This window comes from Thalassophryne amazonica, chromosome 14 (genome assembly GCF_902500255.1).
Source record: "Thalassophryne amazonica chromosome 14, fThaAma1.1, whole genome shotgun sequence".
Classification (NCBI taxonomy): Eukaryota; Metazoa; Chordata; class Actinopteri; order Batrachoidiformes; family Batrachoididae; genus Thalassophryne; species Thalassophryne amazonica.
In genome coordinates, this window is record NC_047116.1 from 16,569,244 (window position 1) to 16,588,104 (window position 18,861).

Below are 18,861 nucleotides of genomic sequence, written 5' to 3' on the forward strand. Positions count from 1 at the left end.
GCTCACATTCACTTCTGTTTGAAATGACTTTGTGTTGACATGCCAATTTAAAAAGGGGGGGGGGGGCATCAAACACTACCTTTTATTAGAACGCTGTGATGCCTAAAGCATTTGCACAGTACTGTGTGTGTATAAAAATGTTTCTTAATGTCAGTAACATATGGTCATAGTCTGGAATTAGCACATCATGTGTCCCCCTCCGGACAGTAATAAATTTACTGATCTTTTAATGGAATATTCACACTTGTTCTGTATACTGTTAACGAGCAGGCATGCTGTGGCTACAAGTAGCTGAAGAGCCAACCCATAAATGGGTAAAGAGGAGGGGTGTGGGCAAGAACCTGTGTGACCTTGGTGGGATGAACACACCCCCCATCTCAATGCTACCAGGCTAACTTTGGTTCAGGGGTTCCTGGTTGTTGCTGTTTATTGGTGTAAGTGGACTGGACTGTGGGGTATAAAAAAAAAAATGACCGGCTTATTGCCTCAGTAACTGGAGTGGAAAGCGTTCCTGCAGATCCTTAGTCTTAAAAGGCATTGGATTTGTTAATCTCAAAGTTAGGCCTTAATTGTATTAAGATGTTTTAAATGCTGAAACGTAGGATTAAAGGACATTAGAATTTTATTCTTGTTCCAACAGTGCAGTTGGAATGAATGTGTATAATTATCTGTCAGGGTTCTACCTAGAACAGTTTTAGTGCCGGGTAAATTACGTGATAGCAGCTCATGGCCGGGGGTGTAGGGCCCCCCAGCGGGGGTCAAGGGGGCAAAAGCCCCCTGAACCTATAGGGTTTTATACCTCTAAAATGTTATTGGCAAGCCCTATTTTAACCAATTTTGAGTGGTTGTATAACATTGAAAAGGTTAGAAACACATTAGTATTTGATGGTCATGTAGCATTTACTCTGTTCTTCTTTAATCCAGTGAAGCAGGCAGTTTTTCTGTCGAGTTTTTTTTTTTTTGCGTGTTTGAGTGGGATTGCATTACTTTTAAAAACAATAACAAAAATTAATTAATAATTTTTAATTAATTGTCTTGTTTGAACATGAGTTGAATGAGGCTCCTCTCTCCTCCTCCCCTCTCTCTCTCATGAGCGTTCTCTCCTGCTCCTCCTCCTCCTCACTCTCGCCATTCCTTCAAGCTTTTTGGTAATGGGAACCTTTAAACTGTAAAATAAACCGTAAACGTCTGAATGTATCAGCATCTACAAACACTGACACTCAGGATTATTTTAATGAAACATTTTAATCAAGTTTTATTCAAGTTTTTTCCTTTAAGTCAGAGCCGATTGAGACGCTGTGCTACACAAATAGAGACCGGACCCGCCAATTTTATTTATTTATTTTCTTTCTTTTTCTTCCTTGCTGGGATGTTCAGAGCAGACAATGAAATTTGTGTTTTCAAGGAAGATTTTTACGGCACAGCTTAAACCAGTACCTGGGAATGTTTGCAGCATGGTGCATTTTATGCAGGAAGTCCTCCAAACTCTGCACAATATCAGTAGAGAATAGTCACATTTCCATTTTGATAAGCAGAGGTTGGACCTTGGTGTATATCACAAACATTAACGTAATCTGAGAATACAAGTAAGAGTACACTGCGAGTTTAGTGTATATAATATACACCATTGACATATGTAGCAAATTTGCATGAGATTAATTTCTGCAAACTGTAAAACCACTCTGGATAAGTGGTAGTCTTATCAATCACGCTGCAAATCCATGTGTTCAAATTAGCCAGAAAATGCAGCAGTACAGCATAGAAATGGCTAGTGGAAATTTAGGCTCTACCTTCTTTGGCTAGAAAACAGCCATGAAAAATAGATTTATTTTTATTTATTTATTTATTTTTTACCATTGTGACTGTTGTCTGGTTCAGAAAGCTCACTTTTCTCTTCCAACCGGATGGCCACATGAAAAAAAAAAACTTTGAATTTTACAAAAAAAAATTAAGCAACAACACATGGAGTAACTTTGGATGATACAAATCATGGAGAAAAAAAGAAAAAGTAAACGGATGGTGAGTCCGCATAAATTTTGATGTACCTATTAATATATTAACATGGTCCACGTGAGGTGTTTTTGTCTGCCCTGATGACAGCTTAATTGATGCTAGAGTTTGTTGCCCTAACAATAATCACGATTACTTATGAGCTGTGGTGGTTAGACGGGTGATGCTGTGATGTAATCCTTTCAGGAACATTCTGTATACTCAGATTAGTTGTGAGAACACATCTGTGTCTTATCTTGGAATAAAACAAGTTTACCTGTATTCACTGGCTGTGTTTAGTTAAGTTTGTTCATGTTCTCCAGTTATATTAAAAACAAAACAAAAAATCAAAAATATAATTCTTACTCTTTAATTTGTCTTGTTGGCCCAGATTTGCTCCTACAACCTCATATTTTATAAAAAATTATGTTGGGAGGCCCTCTCCGCAACTTACCCACATACCACTGTTGGGGGCGGCATGGCCCTTTGGGACATTTCAGGTTTTTCCATCATTACCTATTGGCACCCCTGCAGGCTAGTTTAAAGAAAAAAATGTGACTGATACTTGTGGGGGGGGGGGTGATATATTTATTTTCTAAAACATAACTTGAATTGTGAAAAGGTGCTTATTGCGGGCACCTGAATGACCGGAAATTGGATATGAAGACTGGGAGAATTTAATTTGGCTCATGACCGAAAGAACGAGATTGCGAGTACAAGCGGCCGAGATGAGTTTCCTCCGCAGGGTGGTTGGGCGCTCCCTTAGAGGGTGAGGAGCTCGGTCACTCGGGAGGAGCACGGAGTCGAGCCGCTGCTCCGCCACGTCGAAAGGAGTCAGTTGAGGTGGCTCGGGCATCTTTTCCGGATGCCCCCCTGGACGCCTCGCTGGAGAGGTGTCCCGGGCACATCCGATTGGGAGGAGGTCCCAGGGAAGACCCAGGACACGCTGGAGGGACTACATCTCTCAGCTAACTTGGGAACACCTTGGGGTTCCCCCGGAGGAGCTGGGGGAGGTGTGTGTGGATCGGGAGGTCTGGGTGGCTTTGCTTGAGCTGCTGCCCCCGCGACCCAACTCCGGATAAAGTGGAAGAAAATGGATGGATGGACTCAAAAAATAGTAAGGTACAGGAAGTATTTGGAGAAGTTGCTGGTGAAGACTACAGCAGTTCAGTTATATTCCTGTGCACTAATTGCAATGCCATTTTGCAGGTCTGTCATAATTTTGTCTTTAATACTCATGATACAAATCAAGGTGGGTTGGAGTGAAGCATTGGACAAGTGTGGGTCCCCCATCGCTGCCACCATTCAAGTCTATGCTCGTTAGCGAACCAGCAACATGGCTGTATATTTACAAAAGGTATCTATGCTCTGCTTCGCTTCAAATGTGCTTTTTACTTTTCACCAAATTAAATATTTGTTCCATTGAAAGAATGTAAAAACACATTGTTTTATATAATGGCTAAAATAGATCCTTGTCATTTGACATTATTCATTTACAGAAAAGGGACTTACATTTTGGTGTGCATCACTGGTGCTTTATCAGTAGTCCAGCACAAACTTTAAATAGAAGTCCAAAATTGTTCTCAGTCAACTTGAAAAAACTGATGTAGTCACTGATACTTCTAAAAAAAAAAAAAAAAAAATTCTGCACTTCCTCAGTACACCAAAAAAATGTCAGAAATTTGTCCAGGTTTTCATCTTAACAGCTCTTCATGCCTCCAGACGGGTTCTTGTGTAGTGGATGTTTGTGTGTGTGCTAGAAGACTTAGCACCATCCATTAGCTCATTGAAATCATCGTCCGCCAGCAAAATAAACTGTCATGTTTAACTAAACGACACCACCACTATTTTGTGTGTGTGTGTGTGTGTGTGGAGGGGGTTGCAGCATGCAATGGTACAAAACGTATGGAACCAAATTTGCACACTAAATGCAACGCAACACAAATGGGACAAATAAGCCATGTCACATGACATACAAAGCACCAATCAAATGACAAGGATCCACTCAGCCGTTATGAGATCTAATGATGGATCAGGTGGGCAGGATCCAGTTTGAAGGTCTCATTTCAAAGATTGTGTTGCTATTTTATTTATTTATTTTTTAACATTTGCACACAACGGGTCTATGGAGCAGGACTTCTATCAGCTAAAATTTACACACTCTCACAAGTTGAGCCGATAATTTGACAGATTGAGTGTGCTTTTCCACATGCGTAAGGGTGACGGCCAAGCAGTTAAGTGCACTTGTTGCCCATGCGGAAGGTTCCCAGCTCAAAAACACCTCTGCTCGTTCTCCATGTAGTATATGAAGTTGTGTCAGGGAGGGCAACCAGTGTAAAACTTGTGCTGAATTAACATGCAGAGACCCAGAGTAAAAACAAGGGAGCAGCTGAAGGGGCTTACGAAAGGGGGGGTAATGTGGATGAATGCATTTTTAACATCTAAAATACAGCAATCTTTGATACGTGTTGTTCAGTCTGGACCGGAAACCTTTATAGGCTGCAGCACAAGGCAGGTAATGAATGACAAACCTGATTTTTATAAAAGACAACCAAAAAAAAATTACATGTTGAGTACTTACCCATTATAGAAGTGCAAAAATCATAGGGGGGGGGGGGGGGGGGATCAATGTGCAACATAATGTAATGCAAAAGATCTGCACCCAGTGTTTTAGAGTTTAAGAAAGGGGAGAAAAGAGACTGCATCTGCACGATGATGGTTTGAGATGTTCCGGTGATCAGCTGCGGTGGACCAGGATGAATGTCAACGTGACCTGAAGGTTTTCTGTGACAGAGAAAATAGCTTGTCAGTGTGTTCAACATAAATGTCTTTGAATATGAACGAATTGATAACAAACCACCATGAACTCACTTTAAATATGTGCTCTGTTTTTGGTTTACTTTATAGTATGTTGTTGCATGTTCAGTGAATCCAAAGTTGAGGGAAAACTACTCTCCCCCCCCCCCCCCCTTCTTTTCCTGTATGGTCAGTGGTATTTTCTTGATCCAGTCGGAGCTGATGTGTAAATGTTGGGTGCCTGAGCTGTCCTCTGGTCTTGGGTGGTCATGTTTGTCTTGGCAGCGGCGTAATGTCAGCCAAAATATTTCATCTTATTTTGCAAAGCTTGCAAAATAAAATTTGATGGAAGCATCTTGTGTCGTATATGCTCAATTTGGCAAAAGTTTTTTAGTCTGCCTGGTAGGATATTAACCGAACATCACAACAAACAGTTGTCTCTGTCGACATTCCAGGGAGAGGGAGAGGTCGTGAACTCTTGTAGATGATTATCCCAAAGACGGTAATATCAAAGGAATAATAATTCATATGCACTTACCAGCATTTAGCCCGAGTCTCTTATCTTAATTATGGGCCTTAACCAGCAGGGCCTGCTGTGGTGACAAGACATATACCACTGTAAGTGACACAGCAAAGCAAAATTATATGATGCATAATGGGCAACAAATTTTTTATTTATTTTAACTGGTTGAGTTCTTGCATTTAATTAATTGCAGACTGATTTAAGAACCTTTCTGCTTGTTTTTAATAAAGTCACTGTTATGTAAGTGTTACTACCTACATACAAAGTATTCACAATTCAATAACGTAAGATGAGTTGTCATCTTCTCCCCCTCCAAGACACACATTTCTGGTCAATCTCAGAGCTGCCACATCTTAATGCATCTCATCCAACAGCTGGGGCTGATCAAGATTATACACACACACACACCAATGAACTAAACTTGGATTTATTTAACATTAAAAGGCAGACTTTATAAAGTTATGTTTTTATTGGGGGGGTCTTTTTATTTTAATTTAAGTTTGAGGGCATATGTGTAGTAAAACTGGCATTTGATCTTTTGGTTATGAGAGTTTGCTTCAAATTGTTCACTTGTATCTAATAGAAACAAAAATGTTTAGAGAACGTAATTGGATCCTCCTACCCCATCAAACTTACTACTGGAACATTGGTTGACAAACTGGTAAACATTTTTTAAGTTGATTTTAAAAAAAATTAAGTCCTGCGTGAGAAAGAAATGACTGAGGATATAAAGGAACTGGATTTGGTTTGGAAGAAAAGTCTGAATTTTGACTTGATATCCAGATAATTGTATTATACCATCTATAAACTTCACACTTTCTTCTCTTGTGTGTTTCAGCTTTCTGCAGCCGTGGAGAAACACATGAATAAATCTGAAGAAGCTGCCGATCGACCTCTTCATCTCTGCACAGACAGTTACTTGTCCAAGTTTGTCTGACCGCTCAGTAAGCCGCTGACTGTGACCCAGAAGTTAAGAGGAATGTGACTTTGGGGGATTTTTGACTGCAGTTCTGGTGATGCTGTAGCAGCACGGAATGGTTTGTGGGTACACTGAGATGCAGGCCGTACTGTGCTGCAGCAGTGACGCCCGGACATACAACCGAACGTCTGCCAACCCTCTGAGTTAACAAATAATCAGCAAGTGTGTTGTGTGGGGTTTTTTTTTGTTTGTTTTCCAGGGTGGGGGGGGGGTGTCTTCTCTCTTCCTACAGGTCACTTTACTGTAGCAGCACGTAAATATTGGAGTTAGAGTCTAGCTGAAACCTCCAGTATTGCCCGTGCTGCTGAAGCAAAACTGACCATTTACACTCTGGCACTCTTTTTTGTTTTTCAATTAATAATAATAACCAGATTCACTGTTCTGGCTGAATACTTGTTGAAGAAATAAATGATTACACTGGCTTTTGTCTCCTGTGTTTTGAACTTTAACCTATTCTTTATTTGGGAAAACTGCAGATTTTTTTTTTTAGTTTGCGTGGTGCTGCAGCCTGTTTGACATGAGCTGTGGATTAAATTTCCACGTATATTAGGTCGATGCAAACACTAAAGTTATGCAAGCATGAAGCGCTAAATGTAATCCCTTTCACTGGTTTCATTGTGACTTTTATTTCTGTGAATTTAAGGCTGTGGGTTCACTGATCAGTCTCATGGTTCTGGCCTGGATTAATTTTTGCGCAACATGCAGTCTGGCACGCAAAGACCTACTTAAAACGCGCGCAATCTGCTTAGGCCTTTTTTTTTTTTTTTTAAGGGGAAATGCCGCTACCGTCAAATTATTTAAAACTGAGGGGAGAAAAGAGGCGACGTGAAGTGACTAATTTTATCTGCGACGCTAAAAGTACAAATGCGCACACTGATTTTAAAGGCCTGAAAACGTTCTTGAAGATTTAACTTGCTTTGGCTTTGCGGGGCCTTTTATATTTTCGTTAAATTTGCGCAACTTAAAGCTTTATTTTCCACTAATTTTGCCCAACAATTTTTTTTTTGCAGTTAATAATTATACATATTTGTGGTAACCGTCGGGCCTTCCTACTTCAACTTAGAATGTTTTTTTTTATATATATATATATTCATTAATTTTATAAATCCGTGAATGCCGCTGTTAAAAATGCACCAGAATATGGATATACATACAATTTATAATCGGCAATTTAGAGAAGTGTTTTTTGTATTTTTATTAATAGCTCACTGGTATGCAGTTTATATGACGCGCGGCCTTTGTTTTGTTAGAATCTTAAAACCTGCAGATAACTTGCAGATTTTGATATTTTGTCACCATCTTGAACAATTTTTTTTTCTTGCATAATAAAGCTGCATTATTTATTAAAACAAAAGTGAATATGGAAATTAAAATAAATCTGGTTGTATCTGCCGGTACATAAATATACATAAATATGCGCATTTACTTGGAAATTTAGTTTTAAATTACATAATCACATAAAAGTGCGATGTAGATTTGTCTAAGAAAACAGCTCAAACATTTAACTGCGCTTAATTTTTTTTTTTTATGACCGGCGTTTGCGAGTTGGACATTAATGCACAGTGGCGCTTCTATTTATTGTGTATGTATGTGTGTATATATGTATATGTATACATATATGTATATGTAGCGTGCGCACTCATGCAGTGAGCGCTGACATCGTAAATTCAGTTATTTTGGAAAATATTTGATGCGTGTCTAAAAGCTTATCTACAAACGATCAATGCAAAAGTTTTTTTTTTTTTTTTATTTCGGCCATGTAAATCTATTTTAATGAAATTCATTTGCAACAATGAGGCAAAATTCAAATCTGAACTGTTTGCAATCAGCGCCCACTTCGTGCAAGAATGGGCTCAACACACGTTCAAATGAATCTTTCCTGGTGTCACTTTCCCAGTATTCATCAATAAACCTCGATGTTAGTCAGTGAGGGAGGAAACAGCCGTGAAGTCTCGTGTGCGTGTGGCTGCGCACGCGGCGCTGTGCTCCTGCAGCCTGCCGTTACGTAACGCGTGTAACCTTGAAGAGGCTGCAGCATCACCGTGCAGGAAAACAGGCCCACGTCAAGATGCCTTACCTCTGTGCAGGAAAACAAAACACTACAGTGGCTCTCACATTCGTGTTTTATTTGACAGCCCTAACTGATCACATGGAGGTAAAAAAAAAAATTCAGCAAAAGAAATCCATTTCAAAATATATTAGAAATTATTGCTGTTTTAACCAAGTCAACCCCGAGCTCCAAAAATGTTGCCAATGTGACTTTTTTTTAACACATTGGAGTGCGTAAAATCCTCGGGGATCAAAGTGTGCATGGGGCGCACACGCGCCACAGGCTGGTAATTAAAATACCCTGAAACTGCCAATAAAATCGACAGCTGAGAGAACAGAGCTGTTGATGTATTCATGGCCTGCACCCACGAAGGTTTTATACATCTCTTGACAGTAGAGGAAAGTGTGAGTCAGATGCGTGTAAACTTCACTGAAAAATTTCTTCTCAGAGTGTAGATATGATTCAGGAATGACAGCCTGATGGATCCAAATTAACGCACAGCACAGCAGAACTCCGAGCAGTGCCATTAGTGTGCGAGCTGCGCGGGAACACTCCGCTCTGTGTGGAACAGAGATCTTGTCCACATCTCTGAGTCTGACCGAGTCCCATTTTTGGACATCGAAATTACGCACGAAGGCACCGGCGTCTTTCCGAGTGGGCATCGGGGTTTCCCGAAGGACACGCACCCTCTCCCGAAACTCCTGCATCTGCAGGAGGAAGCACTGGGGGTCGGTGACGCTCCTGAGGCACTCCGCAGCGCAAAGCGCGCGCGTCTGCTCCTCCAGCGCCGCGCTCAGCTGCGTGATCTCCGGGTCGAACTCTTCCATCACTGCCTGCTTGCGCGTCTCCAAATCGGAGAGGACCTCGCTCTTTTTGCTCTCCAGGGCACCGACCAGACTGTCGAAGTACTGCGTTACTTTCTCCGCGTCACCGGACGCGCGCTGCAGCGCTGCGTTTTTGCCGCTTTGCAGCGTCTCCACGCATGAGTGGATCTTCGCGCTGTCCCAGGTCTCCACCACCCGATGTAACTCTCCAAACTCCGCCTTCTCCTTCTCGAATGCATCCTCCAATGAGCAAAACTCGTGGCTTTTGTGGTCGTCGCTCGTTGCGCAAATCCCGCAAATGAGTTTCAAATCTGTGGCGCAAAACATGTTAAGTGGCTGTCCGCTGTGTTGTTTGCAACTCGGTAATCTGGGCAAGGATCTTATTTTACTGTACTTCTCCACGATTCTGCGCATGGAATAGTTGATCTGCAGGCTGTCTGCGCCGTTCTGAGGCGTCTCTTTGCGGCAGGTTGGACATCTTAAAGGTGTTCTGAAATGCGGAGCTCTGTTGGCCTCTATAACATCCTGCAAACATTTCCTGCAGAAGGTGTGCGAGCACAGCAGGACCCGCGGGTCGTCGAAGAGGTCGCAGCAGACTGGACACGTCAAATCCTCTTCCAGCCGCTCCATCGCGTCCTGTAAGAACATGATCCAGACGTCAAAAACATCAAATGAGAACTTTAGAATTACACGCACCCGCAAACAGAAGGATTGCACGGGGACTATATGAATGACGCACGAACATGCAGCATCTGAAAAGGATACAGAGCAGTCCCGCTCTGGGCGCTCAATCCCGAAAGTGAAACTGACTTGCAGCTCCATGTATCCAAACAAAGAAATGGAAAAAGGCTCATTTTGAGGGTCTCCGTTTTATGTGATGCGCTAAAACGCGATTAAACCCACGTCGACTACCGCAGAGAACTTTTCAGTCTGCAAAACCCTTTTTTTTTTGTCAGTTTTCTGTTGCTGAATAACAAGGAGAGACGGTTCGGCGAGATAAATCCTGCAAAAATCACCGCCGCGTCATCGAGCCACAGCGACAAATTACGCACGGACGTGCCTCCGTATCCGCGGGAAGATGAGCCGTGACAGATTTTTGCAAGCGCACAGTAACATGCAACTACTGGAGCAAAGAAGAATCACTCACTCACCAGCTGCTGAGACGCACAGTGCAACGCAATCATGGCGCTTGTTGCTGTGCAGACTTCGCCCCTTTCCGGTTAAACACTTAACCGTTTCAGTGCCGCAGCGCAAGTTAAAGACGCGATCGTTCGGATTCATTAGCGCACCGAAAAATCAGGTGAAAATCAAATATGCGAGCTTCTGATGACTGTTGTTTCACTGGCAGTCTTACTCAAAAGACTGGCCGTTTTGCGTTTTTGTCAGCGTTGGGTAATTTGCAGAGGATCCCTGTCTGGTGGATGGGGGAGGGGCTGTTGCTATGCAAAACATTACAGCGTGAAAAACTGTCAACTGCGCTTCTGTCTTTGCGTCACGAGATCGTGTGCTGCCCCACTTCATCTGCTTGTTTGGGTCTTTGCGTCTGCCACAAATACACACACACACATATAATCTTCAGAATCACCTCAACTGGACTGTGAAAGTATTGCACTCAGAGTGCATACCTTGGCCAGAGTTAACATCTCAGGGTACAGCGTTGCGTGCGGCACTTTGCTCGTGACGTGCAAAAAAAAAAAAAGCATAAAAAAAAAATCCAGATTTGTTGGACTTTGATCGTGCAAACCCACTAATCTTTACAGTAGTGACCGTGCTCACAATAAAGGAGATGATTAAGCAATAAGTGTGTAAATCGTGCTATAATTTGAGCAACATTTGTCTGTTTGTTCCCCTTCGCCTGCCAGGTCCTATATCAGATTTCCACCATCTGATATGTGCTTGAAAGTTGACCCCAGAATTTTCCTTAAGGAGTTTGTTTGGGCAAAGGTCAAAATATTATTTCTTTCCACTTCACCACTTCAGTGTCCACCAAAATTGTCACATATGGAAGTGGGTTCCAGAATTGCCCCGCAAGGTCAAATTTACCAAAAGGCAATCATCATTGTTTGTTGGCTTACTTGTCCCACCTCATTTTTACTAGGGGAGCTACAACCACTACCTTTGCCGCCCCCCCCAGGACTTAACCAAACCAACTTTTTTAGGTTCCTTAGATGACCCCAAAACACAATCAGGATGTTCCCAAAAATAAAAACTGGCCTCAAGCCAGTTATCCAAGATGGCCTCCAAAATAGGGTTTTTCACTAAAACACCTTTAAACAACATATGAACAACTTAAATATCACACAGGTTCAATGATAAGGGTCTATTGGTGGCCATTTTGGATGCCATTTTGAATCTTAAACCCATGAATGAATTTAATTTAGGTACAAATGAATTTGCTGTGACCTGTAATGGTCTTCCCATTGAATTTTTGTGATATTTAAGTTGTTTATATGTTGTTTAAAGGTGTTTTAGTGGAAAAACCCTATTTTGGCAGCCATCTTGGATGCCATCTTGGATATGAACTGCACTGGCAGATCTAAGGGGAGTTTAGGGAGTTTGACCCCCCCCCCCCCCCCAGCGACACCAAAAATTAAACGGCTATGTTACAACTTGCCAGTCAAAAGCTTAAAGTATGCCATTCTGAGTACAGTGCTTGATCAAAATATAGGGGCAATGGCTACAAATGAGGCAAAACTATAGGGGAATACTAATCTTGTACAACCAACTTTACAGCAAATACATATTTATTAAAAGCAGATAAGGTTACCCATAGATAACACAAAGAATTTAGGCTCTAACTAGGGTTGCTACAATATACTGAATGTATCACAATTTGATACTTTTTGTGATTTGTATCATGACATTTTGACTGTAGTATTGTGAGAAGCTTAATATATAGTTTAGATGTTAAAATTCAGCAATGCTTAAATGTCTGTTTAAAAAAAAAAAAAAAATTACATCACAGTGGTTTCATGGTTGGCACTGATGCCTCACAGCAACAAGGTCGTGGGATCTGTGTGGAGTTTGCATGTTCTCCCTTTCTGTGGGTTTCCTCTGGTCACTCCGGTTTCTTCCCACAATCAAAATAAATAATGCTTATTTAAAGGTCTGCTTCTTCTCTGCTCTTCTTGACCAAGGCAGCGTCTGTACATCTGGAGTTGGTCCCCAGGTGCCGGACTGTGGCTGCCCACTGCTGCTAGTGGCTGGATTGTGTCTAACTGTAATTAGAATGGAGGCGGGCCGACCGGGCGGCATCGCGGGGGCGGCACGACCGTGCGGGAAAAAAAAAAACGGGGTGGGGGTTGTCCTGACGGGGGGGTTCATGGTTACGTTACGGCAGAGCGGCGCCCTCTCACTCATTCCCGCAGCTTCAGTGCTTTAAACAGTGTGGACGCAGAGTTCAGTAGCGACACAAAGCATGCAGCGAAACGAGACGAGTCATTGGATAAATGCTGGGCTTTGTCCCGCCCATCGGACGCTCAGCGTCTCTGGGGGTCTATTGGGCAGTGGGCTGGCCTCGGCTGGCCCGGACGCTCAGCTTCTGCATGATGATTGGATGATCTGTCTGAGGCTGAATCCCTTTTTGATTGACAGCGAAATGAGCGAATCAGCGATCTTTTGGTGTAAACATCAGTGGGAGCATTTTTTAATTTTCATTCCGTTCTGAGTTGAACCGGAGACTTTCCTAATCCTCTTAGCGGCATTTTCTTTGTTAAATCGACTAGCAACAAATCGAGCTTCTATTTCTGGTGTTTTTTTTTTGTAGCTGCTTGTGTTTGGAGACTGATTTCTATCACTCTTTCTGACTTCTATCGCAGTTTCTGTCCCTACCGAGCAGCGGGTGCTGCTGAGCTCCTCCACCGTCACTAAGCACTCACAGGCGGACACACTTCACACTAGCCTCGCGCCAGTCCCAGCTAGCGAGCTAGCTAAGTAGGAAGTTGCACATGATGGCAGACAATTTGAATGTTGTGGACCGGATTTTGGCGAAGCCATTTGATAGTCTTCCTTACGAAGAAGCCATGGCTGCTGTCATGGCTTCAGCTCTCAATAGTTTTGCAGGCCAAAGTTAAAGCAATTGCCCCCAGTGCAATGTTTGTGCATTGCTATGCACACAGACTGAATCTGGTTCTGTCTCAGGGGGCTAAATGCTTATGAGTGCAGAATATTTTTTGCATCACTCTGGGTTTGCCACATTTTTCTCAGAATCCACAAAGAGGGTGTCTTTTCTTGAGTCTGCAGGCTGCTCAAGGTTGCCCAGAAATAGTGATAGTGATGGTGAGCACTGTGGCAAACAATTATGATGCCTCCTGCAAACTTTTGAGATGATCATTGCAGATAAGTCCATGGATGATGACACATTAGACTGTGCCAATTTCTTTGTTTGTTACTGCAGTAGTCATTAAAACCGGAAATTTGTTCTTGAAAATAGCTGTTGTGAGTTAATTTGTGGGATTGTGGGTGTTCTGGATGAAGTTACTGTTTTCATGGGTGGTGGGGCGGAGGTGGTGGCCACGTTAGTGTGCGCGGGGGCACGCAGGGGTTTCGCCCAGGGAGTAAATCACTCTAGGACCACCACTGACAATAAAAGCTCTTCCTCTTCTTCAATTTGCAACTTTTTTAACATGAGGCAGTTAAATCAGGCAATTGAAGGGGAAATTAACACTGAGGATGTTGTCAAACGCTTCATTCAGGCTCACCCCAGGCACCTCTTCTGCACCCCTGTGTTATTTGAGAATCAGGAGGATAAATAATCTTGAACAATGAAGAATCAATAATCTCTCCAAATAATGTGCTATTTCCAGCTTTCTACCCCCCCCCCCCCCCCTTCTGAGCAAGCTAGATCCGCCCCTGAGTCTATGGGTTGAACTTGTATCAAACTTGTCTGCCAGCTGATAGACTTGTCATAGACTTGTCCCCAGTCTGTCAGACCTCCTCCTCAGTTGTTAGATTGTGACCATCAGTGTTGCCACAGTTACTTTGAAAAAGTAATCTAATTACTGATTACTCCTTTAAAAAGTAATTGATTTTAATGATTACTCAATTTTAAAAGTAACAAAGTTAGACTACGAGTTACTTTCAGCAGCTGACGAGAACAATCCCCCCGCCACCTCAACATGAAAATGATAACCAGTTTTGCCAATCAACACTTTATTGGAAGTGCATTAACAGTAACAAAGTAAACAATGTATGTCCTGACGTTAAGCTGAACTTAAACACTATTTTCTGAAAAAAAAAAAAAAAAAAAAAAGGTTTGGAAAACATGAAACAAAGACAGTCGTTCTTTTCTTCATATTTAACTGTTGCCAGCACTGTAATGGTAAAACTTACAATTTATAATCTACATTGTTTATAAATGTAACAATTAAATTCTACCATTTTTCTAACATTTAAATTTTCTCAGCATTTTAGTTGTTGAAATTATAAGTACAACCCCAATTCCAATGAAGTTGGGACGTTATGTAAAATGTAAATAAAAACAGAATACAATGACTTGCAAATCCTCAACCTATATTCAATTGAATACACCACAAAGACAATATATTTAATGTTCAAACTGATAAACTTTGTTTTTGTGCAAATATTTGCTTATTTTGAAATAGCTGGGACAGTTGCAACAAAAGACTGGGAAAGTTGATGAATGCTCAAAGAACACCTGTTTGGAACATTCCACAGGTGAACAGGTTAATTGGAAACAGGTGAGTGTCATGGTTGGGTATAAAAGGAGCATCCCCAAAAGGCTCAGCCGTTCTCAAGCAAAAATGGGCAGAGGATCACCACTTTGTGAACAACTGTGTGAAAAAATAATCCAACAGTTTAAGAACAATGTTTCTCAAGGTTCAATTGCAAGGAATTTTGGGATTCCATCATCTACAGTCCATAATATAATCAGAAGATTCAGAGAATCTTTCTATGCGTAAGCGACAAGGCCAAAAACCAACATTGAAAGCCTGTGACCTTCGATCCCTCAAGCGGCACTGCGTTAAAAACAGACATCATTGTGCGTCAGCTCAGGAACACAAAAACAATGAAGTTTATCAGTTTGAACATTAAATATATTGTCTTTGTGGTGTATTCAATTGAATATAGGTTGAAGGGGATTTGCAAATCATTGTATTCTGTTTTTATTTACATTTTACACAATTTCCCAACTTCATTGGAATTGGGGTTGTAGTAGTAGTAGTACGAAAAATGTCTTCAGAGGTGAACCTTTAATCTAGGGGTGTTGTGGGGGTCATGTCGCTCCCCCAACTCTCCCTTACCATCTGGATTCGCCCCTGGTTTGCTGTCTGACCAGGAAGAATGGATGTGTATTTCTGCAGAAAGCATGACCAGACGGACAGGTAAAAAAGTTTAATCAGCATTTTTTTTTTTAACATCACGTCGTACTCAGAAACAGACTTTAGGTGCATTTGGATGGAAAAAGAGCGTTAGTATTTGTTGTTAACGCATCACGGGTCTTCAGTTGTTTTTAGCGAGGACACACACAGAGCAGCACACAGTAAAAAAAAAAAAAGTAAAAATGTCTTTGTAAAGCTCTGCAGGTGTGCAGCCATCACCACACTTTGAGAGATGACAACTTTTTTCGACTCAGAGCTGCTGAACAAAACAGCAGCGAAACAGCTCGCAGCATCAAAGGGTAAAAGTGGGCAAAGTGGGCAGTTCAGTTCTGCCAAACCCCAACCTCCCCCTGCCCACGGGCCAGTTTCAATGCTGCAACCGATGTATTGCAGTTTACAGAAAACTCACTTACACTGACCAATATCTGCTCTTTGGCTCAAACCACCCCCTTGAACACAAGCTCGGGGTGATCAGGACTCTTCAACACAGAGCCCTACAGGTGCCCACAACTACAGAGGGAAGGGCTAAAGAACAACAACATGCCTGGAAAACCCTCACCGTATGTGGGTACCCACAATGGTCCCTGGATAAAGTGCAGAAGTCCCAAAGAACAAAGAGACCAGCCAGACAGGAGACAGAGCCAAGAAGAAGAGGAGTGTCTCTCCCTTTTTTAGCAGGAGTAGGGGAAAACCTACAGAGGATCTTCAGACAGCACAAAATCCCAGTTTACTTTAAACCTGTTAACACCTTGAGACAGAAATTAGTTCACCCTAAGGACAGGATCCCTAGTTACAAACATAGCAATGTAGTGTATTCTATCAGATGTCAGGAAAACTGTAACGAACACTACATAGGTGAGACTAAGCAGCCGTTGCACAAAAGGCTATACCAGCACCACAGAGAGGGCGCTGGTGGACCTCAGTCTGCAGTTCATCTCCACCTTAAAGACACTAACCACATGTGTGAGGACAAGGAAGTTAAAATCTTAGTCAGAGAGAAGAAATGGTTTGAGAGGGGAGTGAAGGAAGCTTTGTATGTGAAACAGTTGCAACCCAGCCTTAACCAGGGAGGGGGTCTGAGACATGCTTTGTCCCCTGTTTACAATGGGGTACTCAGATCTAAACACTTTCAGTCTTTGTTCATGGTAATGAGTCATTCACGTCGTCAGGAGAGGTGTCAGTCCCATTGTTAGGAGGGACAGCTGCCCTGTCATTAAGAGGGTGCTAACTAGAGCACAATAGATGCTAATTAGAGCAATTGTTAATCACTAGCCAATAGCAGTCTGCCTCTTGGTAGGAGGGGTCTGGTTAGGTTTAAAACCAGCTGGCTTCTGGCTTCTGTTATTCTTCTCTACAAGAGTCAAGACAGAGGTCAGACTACCAGATCAAGAATTTTATAGCTGAGGAAGCTTCTACGATTAGAAGCGAAACGTCTTCGTATCAAGCAACCCAGTCCAGTCGAAGATTCAAGCTTCTTTGCTATGGAAACCACCTGGACAACTGAGAGCCTTCACAGAAACATCCCAGGTGACCATCAGAGTGCGCTGTGAAAGCAGTGATGTAGCTCTTATGTGACAAAAGCTTTTAGTGTTCAAGTTGTTTGTCATGTGGTATTTGGTAAAGGACTCTTGCTTTAGTTTTCAAAATAATTTTCTCCTCCTACATTACCCTGCTTGGGCACTGCTCCACCATGATGACATAACCAGAGTCTGACTGAAAAAGAACCCGAGGGATGCGCCACCAAGCCGCTGTTGACGCGGCACAAAACCACCTCGGTGTTGGTCTCTCAGGACGGCTTTCAGATGGATTCCGGTTGCTTTTCTGTCATGTGAATATCCGAGGAATTGAGCTTGAGCTGGACAAGCCCCAACATGTCCTGCGAGGCTTCATCACGGCGTTTCTTTGCGCCGAGCGGCTGCACCACGACGCGCCGAACTCCTCCGCACGTCTGTCTTAATGTGCCGAAAAAGTGCTGATGTCCACGTCTTTTCACAATTCCTGTGTTAGTCAGAGGACATACCGGATCAAGACAGCATCCAGTTTAGAAATGAACGGCACATTTCACTGTTACAGGAGTTTTTGTCATGGAAAGAGGAACAAAGGCGGAGGAATTCCGCGCGTCACGGCAGAGCTGCGTGGCGAAAAGAAAGTCCGTGATGAAGCCTCACAGGACATGTTCTGGCATGTCCAGCTCATGCACAATCACAATCGGATATTCACACGACTGGAAAGCAACCGGAATCCGTCTGAAATCCACCTTTAAGCCGTCCTGTGAGACCAACAGCGAGGTGGTTTTGTCCCGCGTAATGAACGGCTCCGTGGCGCGTCCCTCGGCTTCTTTTTCCATGAAAAAAAGAACTCCTGTAACAGTGGAATGTGGCGGACAAAGTGCTGGTGTCCACATCTTCTGCCTTTTTGTGAAAGTCAGACGAGGTCCCGGATCAACAAAGCTTTCACATTGGAAATGATCTGGTTGTTTGTGCGGGGTGTCAGCCTGTCCATCGGCGCTGGGAGCGCGCTGCGCTCTCAGCAGTTGTGGGCCGTCCTTAAAGGGGCAGTAACACTCCTTAATCTGTTTAATCCCCATAAAATCGTCCCTGAAAGCCATATTAATTTTTCGAACGGTGTCCACCTGGAGGTCTCTTACAGTTTCTGGAAAAAAATTGATGCAGCAAAGATCCAATCGTTCAGACATTTATGGGTGATTCTTTAACTACGGGCACTATTGGCCTTGTAAATGTAATTTCCACCACACCATTGCCTTACAATATAAAGCACCTTGGGGCAACTGTTTGTTGTGATTTGGCGCTATATACATGTGCTCTGATGTCACTGTTTATCTCCATAGAAACTACCCAAACAATCTTTCATACAAACTGTTTAAAGGGACATTACAGTGTTGTGGTGGAAATTACGGCAATAGTGTGGGACAACTACATTTTGTTTAAAAAAATCACAACAGTTGTATGACATTGAATACCCCAATTATGTTTTGATTATTTTATTGAGATATTTTAAAACATTAGAAAAAACGTTTCTTTCCCATTCATTTTTATCATTGAAGATCAAAAGTCTGAGTGTGGGACAAGCACAAAACGGCAATATTTGCATATAATGATGCTGAAAAAAGGTGAAAAAGTTATCATGGACTACTAGAACAAATTTCTTAACACACTTTCATTGTAAAGATAACTATAAAAGTGTGAAATTTCCCCTTTTTTCTGTTTTTCATACAATATGATCAAAGGACATAAGTGCCCGTAGTCTAAGAATCACCCTTATTCGCAATAAAAAATAGACGAGAGGGGTAGACCACACCTCACTCAAAGCCTGCTCACAGGCGCATGAAGCAACCGACA

General features: G+C 42.3%; 1 protein-coding gene and 1 long non-coding RNA gene across 2 annotated transcripts; one reads left to right on the forward strand and one right to left on the reverse strand.

The window, feature by feature from the left end:
- Window positions 1-672: 672 nt before the first annotated feature.
- LOC117524526 lies at window positions 673-18,576 on the forward strand. Its single transcript, XR_004564791.1, has 4 exons — window positions 673-790; window positions 13,379-13,383; window positions 15,699-15,708; window positions 18,567-18,576. It is a non-coding gene; the product is annotated as an uncharacterized LOC117524526 (long non-coding RNA).
- Window positions 8,397-10,707, reverse strand: trim13 (tripartite motif containing 13). Its single transcript, XM_034186322.1, has one exon. It carries the CDS (start codon window positions 9,981-9,983, stop codon window positions 8,628-8,630), a length of 1,356 nt encoding a protein of 451 aa, XP_034042213.1. The 5' UTR covers window positions 9,984-10,707; the 3' UTR covers window positions 8,397-8,627.
- Window positions 18,577-18,861: the final 285 nt, after the last annotated feature.

Coding starts and splice junctions, on each gene's coding strand:
- trim13 (XM_034186322.1), bottom strand. CDS start 9,983: ATGGAGCTGCAAGTCAGTTTCACTTTCGGGATTGAGCGCCCAGAGCGG.